The sequence below is a fragment of the Populus alba genome, chromosome 9, assembly GCF_005239225.2.
Source record: "Populus alba chromosome 9, ASM523922v2, whole genome shotgun sequence".
Lineage (NCBI taxonomy): Eukaryota > Viridiplantae > Streptophyta > Magnoliopsida > Malpighiales > Salicaceae > Populus > Populus alba.
The window spans coordinates 5,461,886-5,481,787 of record NC_133292.1 but is presented as its reverse complement, the minus strand read 5'-3'; the positions used below and the strand labels follow the sequence as shown (position 1 = coordinate 5,481,787).

Sequence of the window (19,902 nt, the reverse complement as noted above, 5' to 3'; positions counted from 1 at the left end):
AGCACTAACCTATGTATTTCTTTATGCTCTGTTGCACTTTGTGGTGTAATATTCAGGCAATGACTTCATCTTTCAAACACGACCTTATTTTGATGTCCGTAACATTCGTCTCCGCCTTGTAAACAACATCACAGCACTCTGTTACCCCGGCCTGGAAATTATGCAGATGAAAACCAATAATAATAATAATTATTGTTATTTTTGTAGAGAAAGGGCCAAAAAACCTCCAGTGGGTGAATTGGAACTTGAACTTAATCTTAAATTTGATGTATAGATAAAAATTAAAGATTTAACTAGCACTTACCGTTTTCCTTCTTGTTGCTTGAGAAAGTACCCGAATTTTGGAGATGGAATCAGCGGAATGGTTTCCAGAAGCTGAGCAAGGTGGCATGTTCCGTTGTGCTGCTCGAACATAGGTCGTGAGAACTTGGTCGTTCTCGGGATTATGCTCTACGGACTCGAAGAAAAAAACATGAGGAGCTTCGCATGGATTGTTAATCGGCCACCGTGTGTTGAACATGAAGAATGGAGGGCGAGTGCTCTTAGACCAAGGCCTAAACGTCTCGAGGGGTTTGCGTAGAATGCTTCGAGGTATTATGTTCTCATATATGTGAGTAGAATAGCCCCATGACACAGAGAAAGACCAGTTGCTTTCTCTTTGGTAGCAGATGGTTTGCTGTGCAACGCGAGATTGATCAACCTTTGCAGCTTTCATGAGGTGCCTTAAAGCTTCGTACTTGTCCATGGAGGGAAATATTGGATCTACGACATCCAAATGGTGGAGAGTGAGGAGTGGAGATTGCGGGTGATATGATAGAAAGCCTGATATATCACCACGTAGATCAATCTGCAGGCACCGAAAAAAAGGTGTTTATGAGAAAAATCTCTTGAACGAACAGTTCCTAAGCGTTTTCCTAGCTAGGTAAACGTGCATGGTGCAGATTCACAAGCGGAAGTACTTGCAACAAATTTGAACAATGAGTTCAGGTATAGGAGGAGCAAGAGTTCGATCGATTACCTGGTGAATCCCCTTCTCAATTGTTAAAGCAATTCCAAGATCAGCAAAACAAGATTGTGACATTTGATCACTAACCCGCAAATAAGGGTATCTCTCTATACAATCTTCTAATTTGGTTGACAATGCTTGTGCAAAAGGATAGCTCACAGCATAGCCAGCTCCACCAAATCCCATATCAAAAGAGAAATCAGCATTTGACTTGATACATTCTGAATTACCTCCAATGTACTGATACTTATTATGATCGTATTTCCCTAGAACTTCTACCAAATTATCGACGAAAATTATAGAGTCGTCATCGCACATCACTAACCATCTCAAATCCTTATCTCCCACTCTATACATATCTAAAAGCGAATGAAACATTCGAACTTGAAGAGGGCTTGCGATTTTAGGGTACACTCTTAATTTGGTGATGTCCTCGTTGACTTGAAAAGGAGGAGAGGTTGAAGGCCAGGGTAGAAATTCTTCGGTGGGTTCTTTGTCTAAGAAGACATATCCTCTAGTAACATTCGGCCGCCACCATGACTCAATGTATGATTTTCTGTTCTTCCATGAATTCAAAGAACCAATCACTATAAATCCAATGTGGCTGATATTAGTTGGAGAGTCCATGGTGTTGTTAACGTTACTTGAAGATGAAGCTGTAGGCCATTTGAGTTGAAAGGGCAGGTTGAATGAATCAGAAGATTGATTCTCAGGTTTGTCTGACAAGAATGCATAGAACAAAAGAAGGAGCAGGCCTGAAATAGCTATGGATTTGCATAGAATTCCAAGAGGCAAGACTCGAAACTCTTGGAGAGCTGATGAGCGCAAGGTGGTGGCGTTTGATGGTTTCATTTTGGAAGATGAGAGAAGTGATGATTGCAGATGATCAAAACATCGATGATCTAAGATGGAGAAATTACAGTCAGGGGAATTCCTGAAGAGGGAGTTTTAAAAGGAGTTATAAAGCCATGATTCTTGTTCAAGTTTCCTGCTCCATGTGATGCGCTCCTTAATTTCTTTCATTGGTGATGGTCTAATGCACGCAGCAGCTACATGGAGGTGATTAATTAAGCGTTGTTTTTCATCAACTTGGCGTTGAATTTCATTAACTAGCACCGATATTGCTTCAGTCCAGTTGAGCTTTTTTCAATATGTTTACCATAACTGTAAGCTTGATATACATAATTTATACTCTGCCCGCAAACTATATATATATATATATATATATATATATATATATATATATATATATATAAAATCAAAAGAAACGATGATCAAAACGTGTTGCTTCCAGTATAATTCCCAAGAGAATACATATAATATGAAACGATTTTTAATTTCTTGAAATGCAACGTCGATGGTTTTCTTCTTTCCATTTAATTCTGTAAACGCAACATTCCATATATATATATATATATATGATTTTGATTTTATGAACGCATTGTTGGATTGTTGTTACATAAACAATATATCATACAATTTCCATTACAAAATAGCCAAGGAATTACATAAACGCCGTTTTTTAGTCCCATCAGTACATCCCTGAAGTTGTTCGATGTGTTTTCTTTGGTCCCTTAATGAAAACTTAAACCAATTGAGTCCCCCTATCACATGCTTCGTCATTAGTTTGGACCTTCGACCCCATGCCCAACATCATATCATACTAATGAAAAATCTAACATTACACTTACTTCGCTATCCAGCTCTATAGGATGTTAACATGTGATATAGAAAGAACATCACCCTCTGACAATATTAGAAAAGCAGGTGTAAAGGGACTTAATTGATTAAAATTTCAATTGGAGGACTGAATTAGAAAGATTGAATAAATGTTTTCCATAGGTTTTTGGTCATGTGCAAATCTTTTATAGGTTCAAATAAGGTTTGTCCATTTGTGTAATCTTATTGCTTTGGGCGCCATGCATCAAACATACGTGTATAGAATAAATAATTAATGAGAAAATTAATTACACCTGAGAATTAAAAAGAAAAAAGAAAGAAAGAAAAACCAGAACTTGGATACGTAAAGAGTAAAAATGAAAGAGAAGAAATGGCGCAAGTTTTACTCAATAATTTTAATATTAACCGATTTAGCTGACTTAAACTCTCATTTTAATTTCATATATTTAGTGTTAAGATTTTGACTTTTCTCCAGGAAGCAATGCACAGTAATTAATTAATTGGACCATACTGGTCACAATAAATCTTGACCCCTCCAGAGAAGCTCGCATATCGATTTTTAGCTAGGCCTACGCTGTAGAGAGCTAGCTAGCTAGCCGTTACCATCCTGCCTGGGACAGCCAATTAATTGGGTGTTTGGAGTGTTGTTGCTATTATTTTTTAAAGTATTTTTTATTTAAAAAAATATATTAATAATATTTTTATTTTTTAAAAATTATTTTTAAAATCAACACATCAAAATAATTTAAAAACATAAAAAATATATTAATTTAAAATAAAATAAAAAATAATTTTTTTTAAATTTTTTTTAAAAATGCTTTTAAAAAGCACTCTCAAACAGGCTAAATTCAAAACCTTAACTCATTTTCTTGATGGAAAAACAGTTCACGTTTGGACTCGGATATCGCATTTATAATCACACAAGTTTCACAAATAATAAACAGAGCCCAAAACGTTTACTTTTCTTCGAGAATATATATTTGGATATTCTAACTTTTCAATGTTTTTCTTACATCAAAATTTTTAAATATAAATAAAAAAGTTTATGGAAATATTTAATTAAAAAAATAATAATTATGCGTGTAAAGAAAAGTCAAATTGCTAAAAAAAAAACTGAAAAAATCAAGAGATAAATATAAATTAAGTTATTTGATCATGTAACATGGAATATTTATCTGGTTATATTTTCTAAATTTATCTATTAAAATCAATTTTTTTATTTAACCGTGCTTAAAAGAAAAAAAAAAAAAAACATGGATTAAAGGCCAATTAGGTTTAATAAGTTCATTCTATTTTAATTAGATGATAAAAAAAAATAAACGAATAAATTTTTATATATAACAAGATAATTTTATTTATTTAAAAAAGTGAAAAATTATACATGTACCGCATGACAATCCTTAATGACCAATGAGCTATTGGAAATGATCATGTTACCCCAATACCATGAAAATCATAATTTTATTATAGCAATGAATAATTTTTGTGTCTACATGTACAGTGATTTCACCATGCTTTTTAGAGTTTTAGTAATATTAATTAAAATAAAACAGCTAATGGAGATGAAGAGTTTCATTATTCTCTTTCTTTTTATTCATCCAAAAGTTTTATAACTCGCAAAAACTAAAAAAAAAAACAGAGATAACGTGAGAAACCTATCAGTTGGTAAAATAATAGCTATTATAAATTAATTAGCGACATTAAGGTACAAATTATTTACAATTTAAACAATAATTTACTAAAAACTAAATGTTTAGTGACACATTAAAGATTCAAAACTCTAATATATATCACAGTTTAATCTACTATAATAGTATTTATTACCTTTGCAATATAGGAGACTTTGACACATCTTTATATATATATATATATATATATATATCCCTAGTCTACAATGCTTGTTCGAAGGAAAAGCTAGCTCTCCTTAATCTCAGATCTATAAAGACGTGGATTATACAGTTTGAGATTTTCAAATTCAAACCGATAGAACAAGGGCTCCAATTAACAGACCTTTGTTTCTTATTTTTCTGTAACCGAAAGGTGGTTTCAGCATGAAGCCTGCAAGCGTATCTCGATTGCAGATCACCAGCTCCCATGACGGTCACCGGTCCAATATACTCCGGGGGCCACCGGTCCAACAAGCCTAGCCAAGCATTTGACAGCAGAAGACGGTAAACGTCAGGTACCTGCGGGCAGCAGTAAAGACAGATGCTTGACAAGGCAGCATCTGTATATTAATCTTACATCCAAGTTGTTTGCTTGTATCTATTCATTGAATGACTGACAAGTTGAACAAATTTCAGAGACAAATTTGATCTTGTGGGAAACAACTTCCGCTGCCTCTAGTAGTTTTCATCATCATCTGCAGCTGGTTGACAATAAGGATTGTTTTTCCCCTGCAACTACTACAAGTTACCCCCTCCTCTACAAGAGCTATTAAGTTAGAAATAACATTATAAATCCCGAGGGCCATCAAAAGATTGGGTCTTTCTAAGATTCCAGTGGAGGCCATCGTGGATGCTTCGCAAAAAGTCGTTTGTAGAATCAATTTGGCATGCTGTTGGCACAGGCCATGGTGCCATGCTGCACACAAGTGCATCACCAGCTGCCAGCTGTTTCCTGTCCTTGCCATCAAACGAGGCCCAAGCAGGGCTTCTGCTGTTGAATGGAACTTGAACCCGTATTGTTACATGTTCAGGTAATATCAGAGGTCGAAACGATAAGGAATGTGGACAAATTGGAGTGAAGAGAATGCCAGGGACCTGCAATTACAGAAAATTCATCAAATTTGAAAGATTTATCACGCACATTTGATTGATAGTAATGATACTAATATGGAATATAAAAGAATATTCAATTTCAAATGAAAACAATTACACATTCTTCAAATGCAAATCGAAAATTATTTAACTTTCCTATGAGAAATGAATGAGACTGAAGAAACGGGTAACACAAACTTTATACATGTCCACAGTGTGGGTGACAACTATTACAAATTGAACCGATAGTTTAATAACGGAATCTTTTGCAAATCAGCCAGATCATGTCATTGAGAATGGTGAAAAAGCAGACCAGTCTATTCTTACTCAATCTGTTAGCCATTAGAAGCTTGCCTGCAGTGTGAGAGACCATGAGTCAACTCTAATTTCCATTATTACTCTAGCTGAACCAACGTCTAGGGTTGTCAAGAGCAAGCACGCAACTGCAGAAGCAAGAACCGCATCCAGATTACCTTCCTAGGGTCTGTTTCAACCAAATCTAACTACTACCCGTGAGCTAGCCATTTCTTGTACCTTTGTATTATCAAATACCTTTTTATCAATAAAATTATTAAGGTCTTCTCAATGCTACTCATCAATCCCGGTGCCCTTATTTAAACTACGCGATACTGCTATGTACATTTCTTGTTTTAAAGCATTTTACATCATAAATAGCAAATGACCACTATAGCTGCTTCTAAATATGCTGAAGCACGAAATTAATCTATATTCATAGTAGGAAACTTCCCAGGAAAAAAAGTGAAATTTTTTACACAGGCGCTCATGAATGCTTAAATGGAAAGATGTTATCATGACGTACCTGAGGATGAACCATTGATCCTCCAGCTGCCAATGAATATGCAGTGCTCCCTGATGTTGTTGATAAAATTAATCCATCACCTTGGACACATGTGACAAAAGAGTTGTCACAATAGCATTCCAAATTTGTAAGGAATGATGATATTCCACGGTCAATTGTAACCTCATTCAAAACAAGTATAGGCTCCTCCATTTCGTACTCATTTTTAGCGCCATCTCTAATAACATAGCATTGCAACCGGTGTCGTAATGTTATACTGATTGGACCCCTAAGGACTGAATCAAGGCAATCTTGGTAATGTTCACTATCTTAAAAACAGTTAAAGAATACTTGCAAGTCAAGACATGGAAAGGTAGGTAGAATTGAGTAATAAATGACTAACAAATAAATAAATACAGTCACATAGAAGCCAGCAATTGCAATTGGTGTTTTCAGAGGTCAATTAAATTTTCCATTTAACAGAAGAACTTCATCAGCTGGCATGAAGGATACAGAATGGTGTCATAAAGCCAAGAGACCCCAAAGAAAATGGTACAATTGGGGGAACTGGTCCTTTGAACATTGATGCTGCCTGCAAATGAAGAAGGGCGATGATAACTACACCAAGTATGATTACAAAAGGAATCCACAATCAACCTAAGAGTGATGCACATCAAACTGAAAGAACATACCCAAAGAACAGTGCCATCCCCACCAAGAGTCACCACAAGGTCAACTTTAGTGTGCAGGCTCAAAACTTCCTTCTCTGCAGAGAAACATTGTGAACTCATAAATAGTTAAATTTTGCACTGTCAAGATATTAATGAAGAGCTAAAGGGTGAACGAGATGTAGTCTAAATATGATCTTCACATTGAAGCTTGAATCATGCAAAGCCAGATATAGAGCTCATTGAAGATCTCTAGACTGTATATACATACTGATTGTCACATCATACTAGCATTGGACTGTCTGTTATCCCACATCAACTTTATCTCGAAATTTGAGCAGGATGTAATTTTAACCGTCATTACAAGTGGAGGGCACAAAGTATCAAGTGCAACATGTAAGGGAATCTCAAACAGAAGCATGAAAGAGATCGTGGTCTGGCATGATGCTTACAGTTTTTCCATACAGGCTTAAAGAATATACATGTGCATATTGATGCATAAAGAAGAAAAGAATTGCTAGAAGTTTTAAGTTGGACTAGCAGTTAAAACCATAAAATAAAACAGCATCTTACTTCAAATCTTCTGACTATAAAAGCGAGCGCTTAAGATAAATTTCCCAACATAACCAAAAGCATGTAATTTACAAAATTTCATTGCTCAAAATGTGATGCATTAGCAGTAAATATGATTCATGGTTAACCACCTATGTTTCTTACAGTAATCATAATTAGATGTCTGCCTATTAATTTTATTTTTCAAAAGAGCACCAGTGTCCATATAAAATAGAAAATGAAAAACATTAAGTAGCTCACCATCTTTCCATGTATGCACAAAGTTGAAGTACGATGATTCTGATAGAAGTTCACCCATCACTCGTGGTTCCACATAAATGTTTAACTTCTTATGATCTTTCAACCATCTGGAATGGGAATTGAGCATTTAGATAAATAGTAAAATTTAATAAACAGCATGCAACCAGTTAAAAAAAATAAAAATATTAATGTAAAACTACATGGTCTGGGAAAATAACCCTCAAGGGAAGATGAAAGCAGAGAGGCAAAGTAGAGAGACCACACTAGGAACTAAGGAAACCATTTCCAGAGAAAATTTCATCAGCACCTGACCATTTCTGCACATAGAATCCGAACAGAGGTTGAATTTGGTTTGGTCATAATCAGCACAGTCTGTGGGTCAGATTCCCACTTCAAAGAAATCTGAAAGGAAAATGAGAATTTGCTAAGGCACAAACACATATTAAATGCCCTTGTTAACTGCTCCTAACAGTGAGAGAAGCACAGAAGCATTTCTCAAAGGAAATTCATAGGTATATTTGTAAATTTGCTTATGATACAAGAAAAAAGAAAGAACGTGATTCAGGTAGGAGATGTAACTTTGAAAGAGGATTCAATACCTGTTTACTGCTGCGCCCTGCAGCTGTTATATTTCCTCTTTCAAAAGAGACAATATCATGTTTGTGTTGATCACTAATATCACCTTTGCACCGCCATGAAAGCTTGAAAGATGCCTGTCTCAGGATTCAAATTTAAATCTAATTTGTCAGAACATGAATAATATCAATATTCACCAACATGATTTTTAAAGCATAGTTTAGCTAAGAAATTCCTTGGAATCAAATTGTGACAATTCATTTGTATTATCACAAAAATCAACATGCAAAAGAACAACAAAAGCAACACTAGAAGCAAAGTTTTTGAAGTTACTATCTAGGTTCTAATAGAACATCAACAGATGGTGTAGTATTACCAAGGCTAGCTGGTTTCCATCCAAACATGTGATGCTGTGAAGCTAGCGTGCAATTAAACAAGCAGTTCAACGTACTGAATAGCGAATCTGCTGGGGGCACAACAGGAAAATTACCTTTCTCATAATTCTGCTTGGAACTGCTTTGGCTTGGGAGTTGGTCTCTCCATCATGAAGAATTTCATGAGAGCAAAGCCCATTTGTACTCCAATTTTCAGATTGTTCATTTGTTTCATTTCTCAGCATGGGTTGGTTAGTCGAGTTTTCCACCCGCTGAGCATCAATACCAGCATTACACTCCCCTGGTGACTTTCCTGTAATACAATCCATCAAAGTCGTTCCTTAAAATGGACAAAAATCAGACATTGAAACACTCAGAACATGGTGGAATATTTAATGGACACAAAAACCTGAAATAAGCCAGAACTTAATTCAGTAGCATTAGACACACGGAAACCAAACATTCAAGCATTCCAAACAAGGAATTCACACAGATTTCAGCTTCAACGAGCATGGCATGCTTTTAATGACAATTGATCTAATTTAGAGTAACCTACATGCAAAAACCAGTAAAGCAAGTAAATGAAGAAAAAGAGTCAAAGACTCAATAGTGATTAAGAAATAAATATATGCAGCTATAAAGGAAGCAGCAAAATGTGATTGGTATAATTTACCATTTACAAGTTAACTACTATAAATTTCCACCACCTTGTAATAAATTTGAGACTTTTTTATCCCGGGTTACCTCCATTTCCAGAAACACCTAAAAACAACTTGAAAATATTGTCAAATGCACTAAGTTTCATAAAACCTCTATCTAGAATGACACATATACCAAAGATGGTTGGGTCCCCAATACTCTTGCAGAGTAGATCAAACTTTAACATTCCATTTAGAGAGTGTCTGAACGCCATAAGTTTTTCATTATTACTAATTCCAACACAGGATGTTAACAGAAAATTGCATCTTTCAAGAAAAGATGGGCAAATTCTCTACAACAAAAAGTTACTAAAATTGCCAAGCAAGTTAAATCCGGTACCTTCAGAAACTCTCCTATTTCGTTCTTCCCAAACTTCCCAGCAAACAAGACACGGAAGCATTAATCTTATCATTCCCTTTGCATTATATATAGAAGTCTGAGTCCACCAACTTTGAAGCATTTCACATATATTGTTGCCTGATAGTGCAATAGCCATAATCTGATGATAATGAGTCTAAATTTGATTAGAAAACTCACCAAAACCACAAAATAACCCAACTTTTTGCTGCTTGGACGAGTGAAACAGAAGGAAAATAAAGTACAAAAGTGTATAACACGTATTTAGACAAGTTGCAGCACACCCATTAATATTTCTAACAAGGTGAAAACAGCTGACATCCTAGAAATATTGAAGAGACAGGAAAGTCGGATAATCTCTATTGAGGAAAAAAGAGAGAGTGAGAGAGAAGATAGGAACATTCTGAAGATTCAGAACAAGCAAGAATGGTTTTGAGCAAACATCTTCAAAACCTGTAAAATTCAAGATGAAAATTAAGGGGAACTTCTAGGAAAGTTCAGTTTCTTATCATTCTAAGATCATAGACTGCCACTAAAAAATTCAGGAATGAAAAGGTTAAACAAGTAAGATCAGCATGGAAAGATGCCCATCAGCATATGATGAGATGATTGATCCTAATATAGACATTAAGGCAGAAGAGAAGGACAATAACAAAGGTGCTAGGAAATGAAAAGGGAAAAGATAGAAAATCAAACCGCATATAGCACATTGGAAAAAATCAGAAGAAATTTCCTAAAAATTACAAACAGAGCACCCATATGCATGCCAAGTCAGTGATTCTGTTGTTTAGAGACCATACCAAAAAGGAGTTAGGGGCATGGAATGGTGTTTCCTATTATTAAAGCCTTAGAAAGGCAAATTTTTCTTAGAGTATTTTCTCAATTATTTTCAAATATTTACGCAAATTTGTGGATCAGTTTCATCAATCTTCATTTTTGTCACAAGCACTTAGTTGCATCCTCGATATTTTATTACAGTCATCCACATTATTATTTTTCAGGTTAGAAAACTCTCTATTAATTGTTAGTCTTGTATAAATCCGGGATAAATTATGCTGCAAAATTCATAAAGTAGGTCTCTACAATGCGTTTCAGCTGTCAAGAATGTTCTAAATAGATCATACTTATTTATACTATTAATTATAGCTTGCAACAAGGTTTATGGATTGAAAATTAGATCAAGCGTACATTTACAGAGGTGAGGTACGATTTGCTCAGAATGGGGCTCATCGGGAAGGGCCTAGACATTGTTAACCTCTTTCAACGTGCTTGAACATGACCATGAGTCAGTACACATGGCACCTTACCAATCATCAACCTCAAAGTGAACAATTCTTGTTAATAATCCCTCTATATATTCATTCAAAGACTTTAGGCATATTTTCACCTCACACCTTGCTCTAACTTCACATACTCTCTCCCTCTCTCTCTCTCTCTCTCTCTAGAGAATCTCAACTTGGAATAACACTCCCCTTTAAAAAATGCCACTCATTCAACATTCTTTGCAATACAAGAAGAGGGGCATCCTTCAACAATATACTAAATTCACCAAGGAGGGATTCCCTGTATACCCATTTCCTACTTCTGTTATGCACTCCCTTCCCACACACCCCATCTCTCATTTCCTACCCTTCATTTGCTACACATGTTCCATCCCACTAAAAATGCTCAATTTTTCTCTAATTCATCCTCACCACTATACCAAATCCCCAGTCCCCAAAGTCAATAGGTATCAATATGGAAAGTCCCAAACAGGCAAGGTATGAAAATAAAACCTTTTACCAACAACAAAATAAGAAATTAACTGATATTCATAGGACCAACCATCATTGTGTTAGAGAAAACGGATAATTATATGGAACTTACAAAAAGACTGCTACAAAGCATATGAAAAAAGAACATCAATTATATCAACTAAGGGGCAACATGATCTTACAATTCGTCAAGGAAGCACACCCATTTAGATAACCCTGGAGTTCAATATTAGGAAATGTTCTAGAATCCATTGCGTTTTGCTTTTTGGTGGGTGTTATCCCATTTCGCCCATGCCATCCTTTAACTTTCAATATTCCACACAAAAATCAAAACTAGTCATACACTCTAGTTTTATGTAACCAAGCAAAGACATGGAAGTAGGATTGTTAAGGAAGAGAAACTTTTCAACCTTTGTCAACAGTAATTTAGCTTATACAGTAGTAGATCAAGGAAAGGAAGTCATTTATTAGGCAGTATCGTCAGTGTTACATAATAGGAGTTTCCCTTTCTGACCCACTTCAATTGTGAGTTTCTTCATTCCAACTTTTCTTTTTTATTTCATGATTTTCTAGTTCTTGCCACCTATGGAGGTCACCTATCATTCTTCCTCGGCATTATCCTTTTTCTCCATAGGTTTCCCATTCCCCCTTTTCTAGCTAAGAAAACATGAATGCCACAATTAAACCCATGATTAGTAACCAAGAGATGCCATTTGGCTCCAACACCATAAAAAGCAAATTCACAAAATATGCTCATAAGATATTGCAATACATTCTTAAAAAACCAATAGAAAAAACTCACAAGATAAGTGCATCCAAGAAAGGAGACAACAGATATGACTATAGAGAACCAGATCAGACAGATTACAAAGGATCAACCTGACAACTACCGATTCAAGGAGTACAAGATTGTCTGTTGATACCAAAGCTGCCAAAAATCTAGAAATCAAAAGGAATTTGATTTGAAGCTGTCAAATTAAGCAACAACAGTCGCACCAACAGAAAATCGAATCTTGGAAAGTGATTTTTGTAGGAGAACTCAAAAAAATCACAAATTTCCTAGTTTGAACCATCAAAGTCAAATGCGAGATATATGATGAATGAAACTCAAATGCCAATATTTATGCATGTTTTTTAATGATCAGAAACCTTTGTGCTCTAGTTGCTGATTCCGTGCCCTTTCCAGTTCAAATCTACGTTTCCATTCAGCAGCCTCAGCTTGAGCGGAAGCCTTTCCTTCAGCAGCTCGTCTTAATGCCTTTGCAACAGCTAATTTGTAAAACTGTATATTAGATGCGTGCTCACAGTAAATAGTTCCAGAAAAGGAACGTGTAGGTCCAAAAATTATGGGCAAACATACTTCTAAGAGCCTCTGAGAATTCTATAAGATGGTCATCAGTTTGCTGAATTGGAGTCTGTTGAAGAAGTTCCTGCACTGCCTTCTCGGAATGGAAAAGCGTAAGTGAATCACTAGATCCATTGTCTGGCTGTGAAGACGAAAAACTTGCGTCTCCATTTCCATGTGGATCCTATCAGATTGGAGGCATCAACAGATTTAATTGATGTGATGCAATGAGAAAGCAAGATGTTGAGTACAGTTAATGGAAAGAGAAGTAAATAAAAAGCTTTTCATTTATGCTGGTTCGAGAAGGACTTAATGACTTTCAACCACAACAACCAAGCAAATCCCTCCTTATTATATCCTTGGTTACGTTCTACTGTAAACGCATCAATGAAGTGTATTCAGTCATTGAATGCATTATCTACACTGGAAATTCAAATAAAATTGTCAAAATCCTTCAACGACATACCAAATTCAAAAGTCAAAACTTGCAAAAGCCACCAATTTGGTAATTTTTAATCATTAATTATAAGAACTAGACTCGCGGGCTTTTCCAACTAAAGGAAACCCTGCATTTGAGATTATAATTAGAAATGCATCAATAGCATGATTAAAACATAAACATAAACAAATTTTGAGAAATGATCATAGAATAGATGTAATAAGTCAACATTAAAAGAAACACGATTTCCTTTATTGCTTTCACCTAGAAAAGGACTGACATTTCTTCAAATAATATGGATTTGCATGAGCCACAACTCAATTTTTCTCCAAATTACACTTGTAAATGATAACATTAACACGTCTCTACTAAATCTTGAAAATAAATAAAAAAATCCAGGCAAATGCTTAGCTTTCAAGTAAAAACACTACTACCTGATTGAGCTTGGTTAACAATTCACATGTAGTGCGAGAGAAAAAAAAAAACCAGAAAAGGAAAAGGAAATTCAAAATTAACAAGAGAGATCCAAACAAATAGATGATGAAAAATCAACCAACGGAGCATAACAAATCAAAATCCAGTATATAGTTATTTATTGATAGAGAGGGAGGGAGGGGGATAGAAGAGGAATTACAGTGGAATTGAGCTTGCTAGGAGCCATCACTGAGCGAGTGAAGAGAATATTTTTGTGGAGATTAAAGAAGAGAAACACAAGGACAGAGCTCTTCCCTTCTCCTCTCCTCTCCTCTCCTCTTCAATAAGAAGCTTTACGACAAGTCACTCAGTGCAACACATGAACAAAATTGTCATTTTACAGAGAGACAGACAAGGAGGGGAGTTAGCTTCTGCAACCCATGTCATGTCTATCACTATGAGAGAGAAAGAGAGAGATTATCTGTCATACTAATTATTATTATTATTTTATTAGGAGTAAATAAATAATGAATGACTAACTACTACAATGTGAGAGGGAGAGACACAAAGAGAGATTTGGTTAAAGGTCCCACATAACGCGTGGCAACTCGGAAGACCAGATTTCAATTAGCTCATCACAACTGAATATATTTTTCACATGGCCTTTGCTTCTCCTTCTCCTCCTGTTCCTTTTTTTTTCTTTTATATATATATATATATATATATATATATATATATGAGAAAGCAATCAGATTCAACGAAACTATCCATCTTACATTTAAATTGAGAAAGTATTTGTTATTTTTTTAGAAGTATATTAAAATAATATTTTTTTATTTTCAATATTAGCATATTAAAATAATTTAAAAATATATAAAGAATTAATTTAATATAAAAAAATCTTAAAAAAATGATCTGACCGTGTTAATAAAGTAACGCTCGGAAATCAAATGGATAATAATAGCAGTAGTTGAGATGATCATTCTTCTTTCCGTATGGATATTCTTACAAATATAAAATTTTACAAAATCAAATTAATTTCTAATTAGATACCCACCCTATTTTGTGGATTCTTTTCTCTTTTCTGACAGAATTTGCTCATTGCTCCTGAAGAAAAAACCCTGGTTCAATTTTCCTTTTCTTGAAACCAGATCGAGAGAGAATTTTCCATTGCACCGAATTATGTAAGACAAACTTAATAAAAACTTTAATAGTGCTTCTTTTACAGCTTCTACCTATATTTAAGAAGAAACGTATTAATAAAATATATTAATTATCGCCGGCGATTTTTAGACTCAAGTGGATGGACGGAGGGTGGTGGTGCGAAGATGGGCGAAAAACAATTTGGAGAAAATAAGATTTGGACCAGAATTTGTTAAATTAGGTGAATTTGAAGGCCTCCAATCCATCTTTGTCGACTTTTGACTTTTTTCTTCATCATCTTGCCGTCACCTGTTACGTAGCTTACCCGTGATTTTAATATATGGGCTACCAATCGTTGCTTTACCTTTGACTTTCAAAACAAAATGGGAAAGTTCCACTATAACCCTGCTAAATTCAACAATATCTACTTTGACTCGTAGTTTCAAGTTTACGGGTGTTATCCCTCGTTGATTCGGTTAAACTCGTTACTTTACTTTTGGTTCATATCGTGGTTAAAATATTTTTTCAGTAAAAAAAAATAAATATACAAGTATTCTAAATATATTTTTTAAAAAATATAACTATAAATTAAAAAATTTATGCATGTATTTAATTAAATACATTAAAAACTACATATGCTAATAAATATAAAAAATAAAGTGTTTATTTAACCTGTCTCATTGTAGTTTGAATATTTTTTTCTAACACAAAAGAATCAATATGTAGATATTATTAATATGTTTTTTGATATCGAGTAAAAAATATAAATGTAAATCAAAAAATTAATTTTTGTATATAATAAAATAAAGTAAATATTATATGTGTTAATAAAAACATGTAAGATTTTCAGCTAATTTTTAATATAACGAAATAATAAAATAATTTTATAAATTGCTAAAATGAAACATCATTCCCTTAGTTTTTATGTATTGTTTTTTTTTTAAAAAAAAGTGCAAGAAAAAAATACAGAACAAATTATAAAAAAAATAAAGATGAGAACAAAAAAAATAATATAAATAGGTCGAGTGTAGAGTGATAAATATTTAAAAATTTAAAAAATTAAAAATTAAAAAATAATATTTGACTATTATGTAGCATTTTTAATTTTAATCCATGAGTACATAACATTGATTAAAAAGCCTTTTATTCCTTACTTGAGGATCAATTTTTTGCATTGATGTAATTATGAATAATATTTTTTATTGGTTAGAATTTAATTATAAATTTACATGGAAAAATGATAAGATCAAACAATGAATTATTTGATTTGTCTATGCCATTTCGAAAGTACAAGGAATTACATTTTTTAGATGTGTTGAAAAAATATAATCAATATTTAAAAATTAATATAAACTAAGAATGATAAATTATTAGTCTGACATTTTTCTAGTTTTTTTCTTTTAAATATTAATCTGTCATGATTTTTTATAAGAAAAAAAAATCAATGCTACATGACTCCGCTTCAGCGTTGGATTGATTAATCACTAATTTTTTTGTAAGGATTCATGGAGAATCATTATCATTGTCAGCAGTGACTACTCATTATAATAATTTTTGTAAAAACAAATAAAAAGGGCAAAATTATAGAAACTAATCATTATTCTTTTCGGATATTGTGTGGGAAATTGAAAAATAACCATTGATTATTGGGAAATTTTGATTTTAATAAATAATTAGAAAAAATAAAAGCATTAAGATCAGCGCATAAAAATAAAAAAAAAAATTAATTTTTAATAAAAAAAATTAATTTTTTTTTAAATTACGCACAACCTCATTAGAGGTTCCGACAGATTCTTACACCCGTGTATCACTAGAACATCAGAACAATCGCACTGAAGATGAAGGAGACAAATCCAATATCTCTTTCACAACTTGTCTTCTTTGTTTGACCTCAAAAATGTGGGAGACTTGAAAGTGGGTTGGTGATGAAAATGAAATGCTTGCACTAGTAATTTTCGTTACATTATCTTTAGTTGAGACTTTCGTCAGTTTTAATCCTGTACATTTAACACATGTCACCCCCTAATTAACTCCTAACTGCATATTTGATTTTTTCTACTAGCGCGTTCCAATTTTATTAAAATATTGATAAAAAATATATTTGAACATGATATCCGATCATGTCCAGGGTAATCAAGGCGCTTAAAAACATGGTTTTTACGAGTTAGACAGTTAGTAAGGTGTAAATTTATTTAATTAAATCTATCTATTAAGAAATAACTCTAGTAAGATTTTATATAAAAATAAATTATAAAATTAATGGTATTAAATTTAAGTATCATGTTTGAATCCATGTATATAGTGAATCCAGCGATACCAAGGGTGCAATAATAAAAATCCTCGAGAAATCATGGACTTGATACCTTTAGAGAATACATGATAAGCTTACCTTGTTGGCCTCGAAATGCAGACTAAATTAATGGGCTTAGCACGTGCTAGACCTTGATAGTGTTTGGACCTTGTGCATCACGAGGCCCAAACATGTTATGCCAAACTTTTTGAGTATGGTTTTGACTATATCTAACAACTTTAAAGTTTAAATTTAACCAAACCTCGCAATACTTGGATTTGTCTGATGTCAGACCTTGCGTTTTTTTATGGAAACGTGTTTAATAATGGCGTGTATCGATTTAATATGCCCGAGAATATGAGTATAATTTTTTATACCTGTATTTTAAAAAAAATATATATGGATAAAATTTTGATTCATCAATGTCTCTTTTTTTTTTATTCAAGTAATAATATAATTGATGCAAAGCTAGTCAAACATGTTAATGTGAGCAAAGAAAAAACTAAAAAAAAATTTCCTTAAACAATAATATAAAGTTTGGAGCTCTTCAAAATAAAGTTGGATTTTTAATTTGTTTTGTTTTATTGAAAAAAAATTGCAAAAAAATGATTTAATAATCTAATAATCATCTAGAACAAGTCCAGGACTTTGGTTACGAGATATTGCTGATTATTTCACAGGTCATAAAAGTTTGTTTTTGGACATATAGATGTCTCTGGCGAGGAATTTGAAACTTGCAAAAACGTAATGCCAACAAGATAACTCAAAACACATAGAGCCCGAGATCTTTTGCAACTAATGAAATAGAAACTAGATTCAATTAGTAAAAAAATCTTCTATGTTATTTAACCTGTAAGAAATTATTTGCAAACTTGATCATAAAAAGGTAGGATACGAATCAAACACACCCTTTAAACTCGAGATAAAAAATAAATAGTTTTGTTTGGGATTTATTTGAAAATATAGTTGTGATTATTTTTTATTTAAAAATATATTAAAATATAATTTTTTTATTTTTTAAAAATTATTTTTAACATCATACATCAAAATAATTTAAAGACATTAAAAAATATTAATTTAAAATAAAAAAATTATTTTTTAAAAAAAATACTTTTAAAAATAGTTTAATGAACTTCCTGTCCACATACTTTCTTCAAGTCTTTTGACCGTTTTGCTGATCACCACCCACCGGGTCTATTTCTTGGACCCTTATGCTGTGTGGTGGCTGGTCAATGAAAAAAAAATGATTGGATGCAGAGAAATTGAGCACCTCAAGGTCAAGGAAAGCGACTGAAATTAATTTGTTGGGTGGTTTACGTGGACAGCGTCGAGAGGAAACTAGATTGTTGTGATGGTAGGATATTCTTGTAAAAAAATATACAGACAAAAAATACAATATTTAATAAATTAAAAGTTGTTGGCCGAAATTAAAAAATTTAAAAACAAATCAGCGTAAACTTGATCTTACATTTTATATATATGTTACTTGGGTCATCAGATGAAATGAAGATGGCCGGATTAAAAGAAGTGACAAAATTCAATCTTTCATAATTTAATACTGAAAGCTGAAAATAAATAAAAAATTATTTTTTGGCCAAAATTAATTTTTTTAAAAAAAAAATCAGTGTAAACTTGAGCTTACATTTTATATATATATATATATATATATATATATATATAGATGAAAATGGCCGTATTAAAAGAAATAACGAAATTCAATCTTTTATAATTTAATATTAAAGGCTAAAAATAAATAAAAAATTAATTTTTTAAAAAGAAAATAAAAAATAAATGACATTAAAATTTTAAAAAATAATAAAAATAAAATAAAAATCACGAGTCAATTTAAGCTAGCATGATAAATGCGTAATCTAAATTGAGAGGTAGATTTATTGTCATAGAAAGAAAAATGAGAAAAAATAAAAATGTTTAATTTTTTATAAATCCAATGTTGAATAATTAAATTAAAAAATAAAAATATATAAAAAAAATAATCAATATTGACTAGGATTAAAATCTCATAACTAATACCCAAGACATGAGACTAAAATCATTAAACAAAAGAAAATAACAAAGACCAATTCACAACAAGTCAATATTAAATGATTAAATTTAAAAATAAAATAAAAAAAGAACCAAGAATAAAAAAAATTAAAAAAATAAAGGTCAAATCTCACATAAAAATTAAATTAAATCAAATGACAAGAGATGAAATTGAAAACAAATTAAAAATAAAAAACTAAAGATTAGATATGATATAAATGACAAATAAAACAAAATATCAAGGGATAAAATTGAAAAAAATTAAGAAAAATGATTCAAAACAAAACAAGTAAAGAGCAATAAAAAAAACCAAGGACCACAAATAAAATAAGATGAAAATGGAGGATAATTTTTAAATTTGGTTGGGCTAATATGTTTTCCGAGGCAGGGGGGGAATCACCACCGTGAATTGCCAAGAGCTTGAACGCACCTTTTCTTTTTATTTAATTTATGAGAATACCAAAGTACCCTTAAACAAACATGGTATTAATGAAAGAACTAGAATAAAAAGATCAAAAAACCCCTTTCCCAAGATATAGATTTTTTTGTTTCTAAAAGCACCTTAGTAATTATAACGTGTTAAGAATAATAAAAAAAAAATGAAAATACCTCAGCCCAAACAGCTAAGAAAATTCAACTTTCAATTATATTTTAAACATTACAAGATATAAAATAAAAGATTAAAAGACTGTTCTACCTATCTTGTAAGGTGGAATGAGTCCCCATGAAAGAAAACAACATTG

The 19,902-nt window shown here is 32.5% G+C and overlaps 2 protein-coding genes across 8 annotated transcripts; both read right to left on the bottom strand.

Moving 5' to 3' along the window:
- Positions 1–31: 31 nt before the first annotated feature.
- Positions 32–1,875, bottom strand: LOC118035148 (uncharacterized). Its single transcript, XM_035040657.2, has 3 exons — positions 1,019–1,875; positions 305–847; positions 32–151 (listed from the first exon to the last, which is right to left on the bottom strand). The coding sequence occupies exons 1-3, from the start codon at positions 1,856–1,858 to the stop codon at positions 53–55; spliced, it is 1,482 nt and encodes a 493-aa protein (XP_034896548.1). The 5' UTR covers positions 1,859–1,875; the 3' UTR covers positions 32–52.
- Positions 1,876–4,455: 2,580 nt separating this feature from the next.
- LOC118035149 (NAD(H) kinase 1) lies at positions 4,456–14,183 on the bottom strand. 7 transcript variants are annotated; one of them, XM_035040658.2, is made up of 12 exons: positions 13,904–14,183; positions 12,846–13,014; positions 12,635–12,754; positions 9,714–9,851; positions 8,792–9,015; positions 8,325–8,438; positions 8,033–8,127; positions 7,726–7,832; positions 6,937–7,010; positions 6,758–6,836; positions 6,266–6,573; positions 4,456–5,448 (listed from the first exon to the last, which is right to left on the bottom strand). In XM_035040658.2, exons 1-12 carry the CDS (start codon positions 13,928–13,930, stop codon positions 5,140–5,142), a joined length of 1,764 nt encoding a protein of 587 aa, XP_034896549.1. In that variant the 5' UTR covers positions 13,931–14,183; the 3' UTR covers positions 4,456–5,139. The 7 variants fall into 7 exon arrangements, with proteins under 7 accessions (XP_034896549.1, XP_034896550.1, XP_034896551.1 ...); XM_035040659.2 differs by having other exon boundaries at positions 8,792–8,988; XM_035040660.2 differs by lacking the exon at positions 9,714–9,851 and having other exon boundaries at positions 13,904–14,182.
- Between the last annotated feature and the right edge of the window lie 5,719 nt (positions 14,184–19,902).

What these genes read in the sequence shown, in the direction of transcription:
- LOC118035149 (XM_035040658.2), bottom strand. Translation starts at nt 13,930, where the DNA reads ATGGCTCCTAGCAAGCTCAATTCCACT. An exon ending in AAATAGGAGAGTTTCTGAAG is followed by an intron (nt 9,016 to 9,713) that starts GTACCGGATTTA and finishes GTCCATTTTAAG; the next exon opens with GAACGACTTTGATGGATTGT. An exon ending in TGGCTTTATGACACCATTCT is followed by an intron (nt 6,574 to 6,757) that starts GTATCCTTCATG and finishes ACTGTTTTTAAG; the next exon opens with ATAGTGAACATTACCAAGAT.
- LOC118035148 (XM_035040657.2), bottom strand. Translation starts at nt 1,858, where the DNA reads ATGAAACCATCAAACGCCACCACCTTGCGCTCATCAGCTCTCCAAGAG. An exon ending in TTGAGAAGGGGATTCACCAG is followed by an intron (nt 848 to 1,018) that starts GTAATCGATCGA and finishes CGGTGCCTGCAG; the next exon opens with ATTGATCTACGTGGTGATAT. An exon ending in AAGCAACAAGAAGGAAAACG is followed by an intron (nt 152 to 304) that starts GTAAGTGCTAGT and finishes CATAATTTCCAG; the next exon opens with GCCGGGGTAACAGAGTGCTG.